Raw genomic sequence first — 14,947 nt, 5'->3', positions numbered from 1 at the left:
GACACTTCTCTGACTCACTTTGAATTGGGGGAAGGGTTGCACAGGACTGCCAGGGATAGAGGGCAAGTGGTAAAAAAAAAAAAAAGGACCACTAAAGCCAACTTCCCTTGGGAATTGGGGACCAAGGAGGGTTCACTTCCTAGGAACCACAGCAAACGGAGACAAGCTTGGAAAGACAGACAGTTGAATACACGAATTCTTTGTGCACATGGGTACTGGCCCACAGGGAATGCAAAGCAGTCGCAATGCGAGCAGAGGCCGTGAGAAGTTCTGCATGCCCAGCTCTGGTAGAGAAACCACCTAGGGTAGGACCAAGTCAGCTGAGGGGACAATACCCTCCCTACAGGAGAGCTGCAGAGTCCTTCCAGACTGGGAGGTGAGTGGATACAAGCCGCACCCTCAGGCCGACTCTCCTCGAACTCAGCTCCAGATCCACAGAGCACGACCTGCCTTGAAGGTTAGGAAGCCTTGGGTGCAGGTCACAGCACTGGCTGGGGACAGATGCCCAATAGAGGTCCTAACACCAGGTCCACTGAAGGAACACTAAAACATCAGGAATGCTGGGCCCAGAAAGAAGACACACCTGGCAGTCAGGGGAGGGGCAAGAAGCTGAGGGACATTCTCTAGGAAACATGAGTAAGGACATGGGGGAGCAGAGTCCTTTTTATAGACTTCCAGAAATACTGTCTCTAGAACTGTCTGTTCCCCAGGGGAGGGGTGCTTTCAGACCAGCTGTATAACCACCCTGTCCCCTCCCAAACAGCCCATCCTATATGTCTTCTGACCCTTGAACTCTATCAACAGTGACTTTGGAAGTTTCTAGAATATGCTTACAAGAAGAATGCTAGGAAGACAATGGCCACTGTCCATGTCCAATTCTAAGGACTGGGCCAGATGACACCAGTAGGTTCCCCAGGACTGACTGACTACTTGCCATTCCTATGGTCACTGGGAATCCCAGAGGTATGAAGTACTTGAGCCTCCCATCACAGAAGATTCTGGGGAAATACGGTAGGCAGGGAGTTTAAACATCTCTGACTCAATTGTGTATCCCTCCAGAATTGACCTCTTGCCTCTGAGAGCAGCGCAGTGCCTGGCCAAGGAATTCTTCATGCCCAGATCCCTCCATAACCCCAACCCCAAGCTAGCTCCATCTTCCAGGGACATTAGATTCTGATGGATCAGAAACACTCAGAGGCATCCAAGTACCAGATGGGCTTTGCCTGGCTGCACTGGTTTCCTGGATATACAGAGAGGGTGAAGGGGCAGACAAGAGTCTATGCTACAAAGAAGGGAGTTTATGTGGCGGTAGCCTGCTGGGTGAGACTCTCTCAAAGGGCTAGGAGGATGTTCTCTTTTGGGCCATAAAGAACAAGGGTCTGGGGTCTATCCTTGTGATCAGAACCCAGAATGAGAACTCTAGGACACCTCTATGAGATTCCAGCACTGGGAGAGGCCAGGCTCAGGCCAAAGCTTGTCAGTGCCCCCAGGATGACAGCCATGCCCCAGCTATTGTCACAGGTTGTGTACTACCTGCGTGACACGCTCCTATCAATGACGCTGGAACTTGCAGTTGATCTCTCCTGGACCCTCTAGGAAGGGTGAATGGTAAAGACTGGGGCCTTGGTGACCATTACGAAGTGAGGAGGTTTAGTGTAGCAAGGGGAGATAAGAACAGAATGCAGTCGAATGCTTCGGTTTTTCAGAACACTAGGGATGGCACGCTGCTGTATGATGGGAGTCCACATGAACCTTGTTTCAAAGGCCCTGTGGACACGATGTTCTCAATAAGGGGAGCCTTCTGCTTTCTATAAATCCTCTGCAATGGAGCGGACACTTGCCACCATCCAACCAACACACACACACTCCCAAACAAGGGGGGAAGCTGGGGTGTGTGTGTGTGTGTGTCCCAGTAACAGGTGACAAGGAGCCTGAGAGGGACACAGCAGGGGTGCTGGCTTACCAAATCCTTTATTCTCCTCCCAGGGAACCTGCCTTTGTATTCAGGTCAGGCAGTGTTCCAGCTTTTACCTCAGGTACCACCACTGCAGGCTGATGAATTTGGGATGAATTAGCAGCTCCCGAAGGGGAGACCTAAGGCTTCTTTCCAGGCACAAAAATTAAAGCCCTTGTCAAACACTGCACCCAAGTGAACTGGGCCACATCACACCATATAGACACCCCTCTGTACTGTGATTGGACAGAGTTACACCAGGCAGGTATGTCTCTGGAATCACAGTCTTGGCCTGCATGGAAAATATCTTTGAAATCAGGGACCCAGGGACATGAGCTCGGGTTAGGAATGTCACCCCCAAACTCAGCCAACCAGTGATCACTTCGAGGCTGGGTTTAGCTTCCTTGCCCAGCTGTGAGAAGCTGCCAATGTTTATTTTCACTCTAATGAAAGACGGGGTTAATTTACATTCAGAAAATTAATAGTGTTTTACTACACCGGCACGAGTGCTTCCCTCTTCTCATTGTTTTCACCGTAACCTTTCAGGTGAAGTCGGCGTCATTCACAAATGAAACCAAACTATGAAATTTTCCAACCCAAATAAAGCAAACATCCCAGCTTCTTTACCCAGGGTAACACATTAAACCAGCATCATTCCTTACTGTCCCCAATGTCTGACTTGTGAATTTCTCCTGTTAAAGATTAGTAGCAACCTCAAGGCAGAAATGTGCAGCTCCGAATGGGCATCCCCAGCGGAGGCCAGCAGCTGGCGCTTTGCTTGCTGTTCAGCACACACTGGGCAAATCCTTCTCACAGCTATTTAGTTCCCTAAGTTGGACTTTTGTGTGTTTGCATTTTCATTGTAATTTTGCTGCCACACAGCCCTGAACACAGGGTTGCATATCTGTGATGTATCTTCAGCCCAACAAGACATCTGATGGGAGCATGTTTGGGGAGGTGTGTGCAGGCTGAGCTACGAGGCTGATGTGAGTTCAATGGTGAGGAACCTACAGTTTATGTTAAGTATGGTGTTTAGGGCTATAGATACGACTGGGTTGGTAGAGTGCTTGCCCAACATCCAGGAAGCTCTGGGTTCCATCCCTAGTACCATATGATACGCTGTGTGGTGATGCATGCCTGTGATTTTAGCTCTCTGGAGGTAGAGGAAAGAAGAAGGTCAAAGTTATCCTCAGCTATGTCGAGTTTGAGGCTATCCTGAGATAAGACCCTGGTAGAGGTTAGACAAGAATGGGAAGAGGAAAGAAATGGTGTCAAGGGAGAAACACATATGTGCTAAGAACTCCAAGCAGAGTAGCTTTTAGCTCTTATGTAAGAGACCACAGACATCCATCATTCTCCTGCCATGGCCCCACTTCCGGGCAGAGGAGTGAACAGTGTGCGAGGCAGCATCTCTGACACCATGAACCATCTGGGGTTTGGGAACTCAGACTGAGTCAGGTTGCCTGAGGATGTGGGGAGCCTGGAGCTGTGTCTCCAGAGCTAAGGGTCTCCATACGACAGCTGATACAAATCGGATTTACCATGTGCCTGCTCTGCTCCTTTCTAGGACCAAGGGGCTGTGAGGGAGGGTTGAGAAGGAACTGAGGAGGAGAGGTGGCAATTGTGGCTCTTGGAGTCTGGCTTTGGGGGTGCTGTGCTGGTAAAGATCTTACAGGAGTCACTGGAAGACATTGCAAGAGTCCAAACACAGGATCCAACCAGGGCCGGGCTGATGTTCCGACAGGATCTCTCCCCAACCCGGCAGCGGCTCTGACATCCTTCCCGAACTATTGCAGCCTGGCCCTGCCCCTGGGGGCACAACCACAGATCCAATAAATAATGGAAAAAATTATAAACTTTATTTATATATTTCACAGTGGAAACTCAGAACAGACATAAAGCAGGAAACAATCAACCAAGAGCACAGAGAGGGAGAGCTGAGGAGGGGACATGTTCTCACACTTCAAGGTGCTTACACATTTAGTATGGCATCGCATCCAGAAAGTCCCTGGGTGTTGCTCCAAGAGGAACCATCATGGAGTAGATGGCCCTCCCCTGGATAGGAGTCCCTTCACAGAAAAGATGGAGTCCCAGTTGTGACCCATCCACTGCCTTCTGGATAACTGGGCAGAGGAAAGGAGGCAGAGCCTCTCCAGAGGTAAGACACTAATACTTCATACTTGATAATTCTGGGATGGTCTTCCTGGTGAAAACCCAGGAACAGAGGAGAACACAGGACAATGACTTCCTTTTTTTCATCTTTGTCCCACACTAAGGACTTCCAGTCCCATCCCCATTCTACAGAACAACCTCACCATCTGGAAGAGGTCTGAGGCACAATCACACAGTTCAAATGGAGCTTAACTCGAGCCATCTATCTGGGCTAGTGTTCCAGGAGCAGCGAGGTAGTAAGAGGAGAAACATGACCCAGAAGCAAGGTGAGTGGAATCATGTGTCCCTGATTTTGATGGGCCTCATCCTCTGGGTGTCTAGGTGAATATACGGGCTCTATCAGGTACCAGGCCTTGCCTGTCGCCAAGGCTCTGAGGCACAATCTGAGGCTGAGAAAACAGTGGTGGAGAGCCGAGAACCAGACTGAACTACACCATCCGGGGCTCACCCAAGGGGAACATGGTGACATTAGCTTCTTGCTCTGAAGGCTCTCGGCCTGGCAAAGGCTACGTCACCCTTGGAAGTGGCTGTCATGTCAACATGCAGGAGTGCAAGCCCTTTGCTCCAAGCTGTGTTCACTCTGGCTGCTAATGAAATCATTGTAGTACAACCAACCCAAACTGCACAGCAGAGGCAGGCCACAGGCTACAGGTAGCTCTCTTTTAAAATGTCTGTCCCAGGGCCCAAGGCCCTATCTGGCCTCCCTACTCTTTCTTGGGCCATCAGGCTACTCAGAGATCACAATCCTTGCTCATCCAAAAGAGGTCTGAGAATAAACCAAAAAGGAGGCCTAGCATGACGGTGCCACCCTCCTTGGCATCTGGCCCTTTGTGCCCAAGCCCAGCAGGATCCCTTCTGGTTAGGAGCCACAGAAGTGACCTGGGGTGGGGCACTGGAGCCCGCACAGGACCAGGGAGCACAGTCAGATAAGTCACTGTTTAATAAAGTGAAAGGCCCTTTGAATCATCTCAAAAGGTACATTGTACACAGGAGTTAAAAATCAGCCCCTGGGTTTTCTTGCGGAAGGGTGTCGAAGACAAAAGAAGTCAGGGACAAAGGCCACGTGGGTGGATTAGCTGTTCACCTGTGCAGACAGGAAGAAGAGATGAGGTTACTCGCCTAACACAGACAAAGCTGCCTTTTTCCCCGTGGTGATGTGAGAAACCCAGAGTCTGAGCACTGGCCTCACAGACTTCTGCAGGTTGAGCTCAGGTCACAGGGGGCAGGAAGTGCATGGGTCTCTGCCCAGAAGCCTTGCTTGGCTCAGGACACGCTCTACCAAGAGATGTCACGTGTGAGGTCCGCCATTCTTACCTGTGCTGTCCCCTCCCACTCAGCACTGGCCTTCCTCAAAGTCATGCTGAGTGGCCTTTGGGCTTAAGAATACCTGCTGGTCAGCTCCCTACATTCTGCCCCTCTCTCTAGCCTCCTTTGTGCCTCCCAAGCACTGTCTGGCTTCTCTGTTTCCACTTCTGCCTCTGCCAGGAGAGGGTTTCTTGTGGAACGATGTGACACCCTGAGCCCAGGTCTCACTTGCATTGACATGGTCAGGCCTCATGACAATGCCCCAATCTTGGTCCCTCTCTATCAGGCAGATACTAGGAGATGTTCTCTTTCTCTAGAAACCCCTCCTATGAGTTTGTGTCTAAGGAGACCATCATTCTGATCCCTGGGATAAAAGGGCCTGGGGCTCTAACAGTGTGTGAATGAGCCAGGAGGATTGACTCACAGGAACCCCTTGGCTTCTTCCATGCTGTGCCAACTCCTCTGGTCCCACGTTGGGGATTTGAGATCTCTAGCCACCCATCTCCCTCCAAACATGAAGGCTGCCCTAAAGCTCCCCCAAGAGACACCTCTGAGGAAGAGTGCCATTCTGACTATGCCCTTACCCAGCTATGTGAGTGGATGAGGGCTGGATGGGGTGCCTGGTTCTGCTGACCGTTCACTAGAATGGGAGCCAAGAAGGTCCTGTGAGTCCAGCTCTGCCATCAGCAATAGCAGGGAGGACAGTGAGGTTGATATGCCCCCCACACACATACACACAATCACTACCACCACTACCCCCAGCCACCGCCAGAGGTGAGCAGGCACCATAGTCTCAGGGATCTAGAGGGAGTGGGAAACCAGAGGGATTGGGGGAGGGAAGCTCTGGAACAGAGGGGTGAAAGGTGATCCAGGAGCAAGCAGTTCAGGATATGAAAGTGTCTGCTTCCTGCCATGGTGCACTCTTCCCAGACCTGTGACTTGAGCTCAAGGAGATAGACACCCCAGGAATCAGGATGTTACCTTCATTTGCTGGTAGATCCAGTCTGTAAATACTGTCACATTCCCGTACACTCCAGGTCTTAACTCCTTGGCACAGCCAGAGCCCCAGCTCGTGTCCCCAATCAGCCACCAGATGTTATTCTTCAAAGTAACCAGCGGCCCTCCACTGTCTCCCTGGGGAACACAGCAAGTTACTGAGAAGAGAAAGGCACACGGCAGCACCCTGGCCACCACACACCACGCAGAGAGGACAGAGTCTCTGGATATGAAAGGGGGTGTGGGTCTGTCTCCTTGGCACGAGGCAAATGGTCATAGAGACATAATCCAAAGGACAAAGTTGGTCCAGGCCAGCTAGCTGTTACCAAGTGCATGGTAGAACACACTTTAACTACACCAACACTTGTGCAAACAAAAGTATCTCTTGAGACCATAGTATGCTAAGCACTGGCTTCTGCCAGAGGCATAAACGCTGCTAGTGACCATCTTTCCCCCACAGCTCTCCCAACTGGTCCTGTGCCCCAGGGAGGCACCTCTTACCCCTTAAAGGCCCCATGTCTCACAGGGTTCAATGGGAACTACACACTCCAGGGTTGAAAAAAAAAACTCAAAATTACCTGGCAAGAGTCCACAGTGCCATTCAGGAAGCCGGCACAGATCATGGCTGGTGTGATAAGGTTGTTGTATACGTATTTATTGTTACATTTGGAGGACTCAATCAGGAATACCTTGGCAGCATTCAGCACGTCTGAGGTCTTCCCTAACAACAGAGGTGTCAGCCAGCATGTCTTGTGGACATCTTCCTCAAGAAACCCACGTTCTATGTACACAATCTCATCCCTCTCTTCCGTCCTCCCTCCCTCCCTCTAATGGTTAACATTGATTGACAGGATCTAGAATCACCCGGGAGACAAACCTCTGAGCCTGTCTATGAGGGAGTTTCTAGAGCAGCCAAATCAAGTAGGGAAATTGTCCTAAAGATGGGTAGCACCATTGTATGGGCTGGATTCCAGGCTGAATAAAAAGGAGAACGTGGGCTAAGCCTCAGCATTCATCTCTCCCTTTCTGCATCTTGACTACATATACGTGACCCAACACCTTGCGTTCCCTCACTATGGACTGCATCTCCAAACTGCGGACGATACAGCCTTCTTCCCTTTGGTTACTTTCGTCGAGTATTTTGTCACAGGAATGAGAAAGTCCTCCCGCAGTCCAGCCCAATGCCAAGCCTTTCCCTATGTGCTAAGTAGGGTTAATCTGATGTCGTCTGTTAATCAAACAGGGAAAAAGTCACATAACTTGGGTAGATTGCCCAAAGCCATTAGCCACTGAATAACAGAACTGAAATTCAAACGAACAGGTCCCGCTGTGGAAATCAGCGTCCTATCCTGGGTGGCCCAAAGCCTCACCTTTCTCATAGGTGGCCCCCCACCCTGAAATCCAGCACTCCTGGGCTGGATCCAGCATCATGCCTGGGTTCGGTAGACACACTGGCTTCACTACATCTGTTTAAAGAAGAATAGTGGGTGAGTTATCCAGGTCTAAGGGCCTCTGTGAGAGTCTCCCCCTGACTGTCCTATGTCGTGCCCCTGCAAGAAACCTTGTTCCCGTCCTGGCAGGCCTGCTTTCTGACAGTTCCTATGGTCATTTGCTATTACATCTAGAATTAAGTGCTGACTCTGTTTCTAAAACACAGCACACAGGCTCTGAGTGACAGAGGAGGAAAGGACTGGTGACGGCCATTGCTCAGAAGCTGATGGCTTTGCCCCAAAGTCACACCATCTCTCTAGAATCTGCTATTTTGTGTGTGAGTTGGTCCCCCAGCTTGAATACAAGCACCTCAGAAGAGAAGTCTGTCATTACCTGTAGATTCTAGAAACTTCCATGCTCTTGCATAGACTAGAAAAGGGGTAATAAGCTAAGGAAGAGACTGGGGATGTAGCCCAGTTAGCAGAGTGCTCGCCTAGTGTACACAAAGCCCTGGGGTCCATTCCCAGCACCTCATAAAACCAGGCATGGTGGCGCATGCATGTAATCCCTGCACTCAGGCGGGGAAGCAAGAGGACCAGAAACTCAAGGCCGTACACGGCTACTTAGAAGGACTAGCTTAAGCTACATGAGAAACTGCCCCCCCCCCAAATACACTGTATACATTGTTAAAATCTCAAAGAATGAATCTAAAAGCATATGCTTAAAAAACGAAGTAGACCCTAGCAATGGTGACACATGCCTTTAATCTCAGCATTTGGAAGGCAGAAGCAGATGGATCTCTGTGAGTTCGAGACCAGCTTTATCTACAAAGTGAGTTCCAGGACAGCCAGGGCTACATAGAGAAAGCCTGTCTCGAGAAACCAAAAATGAATGATTGATTGAATGAATGAATGAATGAATAAATAAATAAATAAGGAAAAAGTTTACAGACTATTTTTAATGAACAAACTTATCAAAATTCTTTTTAAAATACATTAGTTCCATGTCTGTGATTCTTAAGTTTTTACAAAATATTGGTGAGAAAACACATTAAAAAAAAAAAAAACAACTAAGGGTCTACATTTCAATTTTAAAGTATCCTGCTTTCAGAACATATTTGTTTTAAAAAGAAAAAAAACAGTTTTCTTGGGAGAGATGGCTCAGTAGTTAGGAGCACTGGCTGCTCTTTCAGAAGAGCCATGTTTGATTTCCAGCACTCACAGGGAGGCTCACAACTGTCCCAGGGAATGTGACACCCACCCTCTTCTGGCTTCTGTGGGCCCCAGGCACACAAGTGGTGCACAGACATACACTCAGGCCAGACACCCATCACATAAGAGTTTAAAAAATAACTTAAACATTTTTAAAACCAGATCTTCACAAATTATCAGCCAGATAATGGCCTCAGCAGGAGAGGATGCTGTCCAGTAGGGACAGTAAGCAGCGTTTGAAGCTGGCTCTGACCCAAACAACTAGAGGGTGTTGCTGCCCTCTAGTGGAATGAGCCTCACATACCATTAAAAGTCAGAGGCGTCTGCAGTTTCATGAGAGCGATGTCGTTATTCTTTGTCTTGGAGTCGTAATTTGGATGGGAAATCACTTTTGCTACTTGGTGTCTTTTTTCGTAGTACATGTTATACTGATTCAAAATCCCCGCGAACGCCGTCCAGTACCTCGGTTTGTTGAGGGGTCTGGGAGACAGGGGAACAGCATACGGAACTCAGGACCACAGATATGAGGAGCTCCCTGTACATCTTTAAAACACATGAGCTGAGGTCTGGAATGAGATGCGTACCCCAAGCCACAGAGTACAACGGTGTGGCAGGGTGCTCCCCACTTTCCTCCCACCTCCTACAGCTCCCTGCTGCTGAACAGGTCTCTGAGGATTCTGTTACTTCCCCAGTCCTCTGCACCCGACCGCAGTAGGGCCGACACCATTCTGTGAGAGTTAAAATCACATTTCTGACAAGACTGTCTCACGAATCTCTATATATGCCAGAGCATTTACTGACACACTGCGGGTGCTTACTACATGTCTACTGATGGACATACTTGGAGTCTAATACCAGTCACGCTCTTCCTTGCATCTGGGATTTTCTTTGGGATTTTAGAAGAGCTTGAACTACCAGAGGGACCTCAGAATCTGGGATTTAAGAGGAAGAGATGGCTGTTCCCTAACTGTGAGCATCCCTATCCTAGGCTGGGATGCAGCAGCAGACAGGAGAGACCACATGCACTTGTGTCTAATGAGTGGATGAGACTGTACACCTGCAGGGCATATGTCCCCACCCAGCAGCACTCACCCCATTATACACACATAGCAGCTGCCATACAGCTTGCTGCGGGTCCCCTGGTGGCAGAGCCACACTCCAAACCCAGGAGTCTTGGCCATGTGACTCCACCCTGCCATCATAGAATATAAACATACTCTTCCACACAGTGAGCGGCTGTCACAATCCAGTCAGGGGTGATGATGGAGCCTCCACAGACATGGGTGTCTTGGACATGCAGGCTGACCTGCCAGGGCCAGTCTCCTGGTGAGGCATTCGATCCACCCACAATCCTGCTCTGGCGACTCACTGAGCGGACCCCACACTCTGAGGGTGACAAGCAGATGCTAGGTGTTAGTCAACAGGAGACACCAGGAGCAGCGTACAGCCAATCACATGTACTCAACTCAGCTGCCTTTCTTTGGCTTCCCCAGGCAACGGGGCTGATGGAAGGTGGCTGTCTCTGCTCTCTGTCCCTGTTTTTAGGAGTCTTAATAAGCAAGTGGGGTGCGAAGGATCCAAGGGGCCACTCATTTCCTAGCTGGAGCACAGGCTAATCCTTATAGGTACCCAGTCCCACCAGATCTCTGATAGGCATGATTGGGAAGGTCTGGGTAACAGGCTCCTCGGGGAGATTGATACAGTCAGGATCCTCCCAGGATGTCTGGGCAAAGAAAAGGGTGGTAGATGAGGCCAGGAGTCAGTGAGGAGATGAGTGAGGGCTTCAGCCTGTGCTAAAAACGGGAGATGAGAGGAGGTGAGGTCATGTGAGGGGCTGCGTAAGGAGATAGGAAAAGGTTAATAGGGTGAATGAAGGCTGAGCACCTCTCAAGAAGTAAGAAACAGGTTATCTGCTGGCCAGTTGACTGAGAGAGGAAATCTACTCCAGAGTTAGCAGCCCATGCTGGCCTGAAGCAGGGGTGGAGGGTGAGGGGGCAAGGGACAACTCTTGAACTTCACAGGTGTGGGGTAAGTTCTCAACAGAGAGAAATCAAGGTAATATGAGAAGTGGATATTGGAGACTACCTGGTGTCCTGGAAGGGCCCCATGCCAGTGGCTGCTATGGGGTGCTAGCTGAGCAGACCTGGTACATCTCAGCACAGTGTGGGGCAGGGCTTCTGGACGTACCCTCTAAATGCCACCTGAACCTCGTTGTGAGTTAGTGGGAGCACCTGTGAGGCTCCTGATGTACAACACCAACTGGGGACCTTATGGAGACTCAGAGCTTCTTTGCTGAAAGGTAAGCTTCAACAGGCCTAGGCTAACTATCCATAGTTACCCAGTGTGGGGTTCATGGGTAGTTGACACACACGGGGAGGGGGTGGGGGGCTAATTAGCTACCATACGAGCTATCGAGGAAAGGTAGAGTCAGGCTTTCTCCTTAGGAACCCCAGAAGCTGTGTGCCCCAGGGCAAGAATGAATGATACTGCTCTGGCTTTGCCCTAGGCCAGGTCACTGCTGCAAAGGCTCCAGGATCACAAACAGCTCATCCCTCCACTTCATAGAGAAGGAGCCACCAGGGCTCCCCACTCATGGTAGCACCTAAAAACAAGGCCCGCCAGAGTCCATTCATCACCTGTTCTCATAGACACCACAACGCAGCAAAATTCCAAAACAGAGATCAGAGTGTAAGCAAGAGGGCTCCAGGGACATCTGGAGCCTCCCCTCACCATATCCCAAGACCCAGGAACATTTTCCCAAAGCCAAAGACTGGCTCCTACTCAGAAGCATAGAGAAGTGCCCTTGGGAAGTTACTTACGTATACATTGCAAGGAAACCACCATGCGGGATGAACAGGAATCACTGGAAAGAAAGGACTCTGGTTACCACACCCAGGAATGAGACACTGAGGTCTCCTAGTGTTGCCTCCTGTCCACCACTAACGACCCTACTTCTGTGACTAGACCTACATGGGGATAGTGGCAAAGAATGGATACAATCAGAGTACCATGATCAGATCCCAGCTATTCACTTTTGGGCATGATGCTAACCCTCCCTCTGTCTTTTCCCAGGTAGTATAAGATTACAATTCAAAGACAGGCATGGTGGTGCACACCTTTAATCCCAGCATTTGGGAGGCAGAGGAAGACAGATCTCTGTGTTCAAGGGTCAGCCTGGTCGACAGAATGAGTTCTAGGACAGTCAAGGTTACACAGAAAAATCATTTCTCCAAAAACAGCAACAACTAATAATAACAACAACAACAACAACAACAACAACAATTCAAGTTTGTCCCTGGTCTGCAATGTGCCAAAATCTTAAAACTTTGGATTCCCAACACAATATAAGTGGAAATTTTATATCTAACCAAATGCAGAGGGTCACGGCCCCAAACCATAGTCATGCTAAGGCCCAGCAAGAAGATGGCTCAGCAGTTGAGGGTACTTGCCTCCAAGTCTGACACTCTGAGTTCAGTCCCTGGAATCCACATGAGAGGACTGATTCCTCTGACCTCCACTTGTGTGTCATAGCAGTGCCCCCACATAAACAGGCTAGATAAACTTAAATAAAGGAACACATGAAATGAATCAACTCTGTTCTTACATTTGAGTCTTAACCCCAAAATGTCCCACATAGGAGTATTTTAAAGATCTGAATGAACTCTGAAATTCTTCCTGCCCACATTTCAGTGCAAGAATGACCTATGAAACCGCTAGGACAGTGGCTTGGGGGTGAGGGCGCAGTTGCATCAGCTTTCACTTCTGCCCTTGTATAATTTAAAATCATCCTCTAGTCTGGGTATCGCGACAAAACATTTAAAATTTCAGTGCCCAAGAGTCTGAGGCAGGAAGATCACCAATCCAAAGCTAGCCTTGGCTACATAGCATGACGCTGCTACCAATGAATGAGCAGGCACCAACTAATGTCATCAGAGAGTGGTCTGGAAACTTCCAACTTCCCTCGACCGCTTTACATGCAAACCACAGATGACAACAAAATCAACACTTTGCCAGTGACTAAAACAAAACAAATTTTAAAAAGCAGCGCTCAGTTGGAAGCCAAACTTCCCGTGCTGTGTATGAGAAAGAAAGAATCAGTGCATTTTGTCCTAGACACTGTCCCTGGCACACCGAACAGCACACAGTCCTGATGTCCTGATGCCATCAACTGCCAGCTGTGGTTCTGAGGAGACGTTGACTTCCCAAACATGATGTCCATTAGGGCCACTTCGACAGATAGAGTCTCTCATGTATAAGCCCACTCCACTGTCACCCAAGCACACACTGAATGGAAACCTTTTCAAACCCCCAAATAAAGAGCTGCCATCACCTGCCCTGGCTAACATGTGCTCCCACCAGGGTACCAGGTGGAGAGCCTCAAGAAGGGAACATTGGAAAGAGGGCATTTGTGCATCCAATGACTTCATTGAAGCCTCGACTCTGAACACACACCACGGGCACTTTGTACACACACACAGTCAGGCCATATGCACCAACGAGTGCCCCTGCAAATGCCTCTCTGCGGGTTCTAGACTTGTGTGTGTAAGGAGCTGTAGAATGTTACTGCAATGCCCCATTTCTGTGTATAAAATATACAAGTTTAATTACAGAATGCAGAACTCTTGGTATTTTCCTACCATTACTCCTGTATGTAAATTCGGATTTTTTAGGTTATATTGTGCTATACAAACTTATTCATCTCATTAGTATGCAAATTTGTTTTAAGCTGTAGTAAGTAGCAAAATCATATGTATTCATAACTAGTGCTTGAAGACAGATTTATTTATGATTTGTTATCAGTAAACATGTGATTTGTGTATCTATCTTATAGTCCTATGCTGTGGGACTTGTGTATTCTGTCTCTTGTATTTTAAATAAATGCTGATTAGCCAATAGCCAGGTGGGAAGTAGTGGTGGGGGCGGCAAGAATTCAGGGAAGAGGAAATAGTCAGTCTGCAGTTGTCACTCAGACACAGAGGAAGCAAGATGTGACAGCCTCGCTGAAAAAGGTACCAAACTACATGGCTAACACAGACAAGAATTATGGGCTAATATAAGTTATAAGAATTAATAGGAAGCCTGAGCTACTAGGCTAATCAGTTTATAATTAATGTAGACCTCTGTGTGATTTCTTTGGGACTAAAAGGCTGTGGGACCTGGTGGGACAGAAATCTCTGTCAAGAAATGGTGTGCCAACGTGGGGCTGACCAAACCCACTTAAAAGCCTGAAAGAGCTTGGGAAGTTACTCTAGATAGAAAAGAATAAAGTACAGCTTCTTGATAGCAGCACTTTCTCAGGTGAGCTCTGCTTGATAGAGGCAAGTGCTCTCATTTAAGAGAGGCTTCCGGACACAGCTTTTAGCTTCAAAACCTTGCAGCTCTTTTAAGAGGTCCTGCCATGAAACACTTAAATGGTGCTGATGAAAAGTTGACTGCATAGTTGGTGGTGGTGTCAGGGACCTTTAAATGCCATAGAGTTGTGGCAAAAAACATGGTTCTGACCAGTACCTCTGCCATGAGGCTAGACTTTCAGAAAAAAACTAAGAAATAGTCTGGATCCAGCCATCAGAACCATTGTTTCATCCTAGCCATATCGATTAGCAAAAAAAGACTCATGTGGTGAGAAAAAGGGAAATACAGTAAAGATAGTTTCAGATAAAAAAAAGCCTCTAAACAGTTTACAGTGTGTTTAAAAATATATGCAGAAAAGAAAAAGGATAAAGTCCTTAAAACAAGAAAGAAAGAGAGTATTTGGGTGTGGTGGCACACACTTTTAATCCCTTGGGAATCAGAGGCAGATGGATCTCTGTGAGTTCAAGGTGTGGTGGCACACACCTTTAATCCCAACACTTGGGAGGCAGAGGCAGGTGGATCTCTG

At 48.5% G+C, this 14,947-nt stretch overlaps 1 protein-coding gene across 2 annotated transcripts in view; it reads right to left on the bottom strand.

Annotated features, from left to right (window-relative positions):
• Positions 1–5,044: 5,044 nt before the first annotated feature.
• The window catches only part of Tmprss2 (transmembrane serine protease 2), a 44,569-nt gene continuing 34,666 nt past the window's right edge, over positions 5,045–14,947 (bottom strand). Inside the window, exons 8-14 of one of the 2 annotated variants that reach the window (XM_013354818.1) lie at positions 11,889–11,932; positions 10,287–10,455; positions 9,374–9,549; positions 7,798–7,893; positions 7,006–7,148; positions 6,413–6,565; positions 5,045–5,210 (exon numbers count right to left, since the gene is read on the bottom strand). In XM_013354818.1, the coding sequence (XP_013210272.1) occupies positions 5,199–5,210; positions 6,413–6,565; positions 7,006–7,148; positions 7,798–7,893; positions 9,374–9,549; positions 10,287–10,455; positions 11,889–11,932 (793 nt within the window). In that variant the 3' untranslated portion in view covers positions 5,045–5,198. Of the gene's footprint in view, positions 5,211–6,400; positions 6,566–7,005; positions 7,149–7,797; positions 7,894–9,373; positions 9,550–10,286; positions 10,456–11,888; positions 11,933–14,947 lie in introns of those variants that run through there. The other variant, XM_026777556.1, reaches the window with a different exon arrangement.

The sequence above is a fragment of the Microtus ochrogaster genome, unplaced genomic scaffold (genome assembly GCF_000317375.1).
Source record: "Microtus ochrogaster isolate Prairie Vole_2 unplaced genomic scaffold, MicOch1.0 UNK72, whole genome shotgun sequence".
Lineage (NCBI taxonomy): Eukaryota > Metazoa > Chordata > Mammalia > Rodentia > Cricetidae > Microtus > Microtus ochrogaster.
Note: the sequence above shows the minus strand (reverse complement) of the source record. Positions and strands in the feature narration are given on the sequence as shown.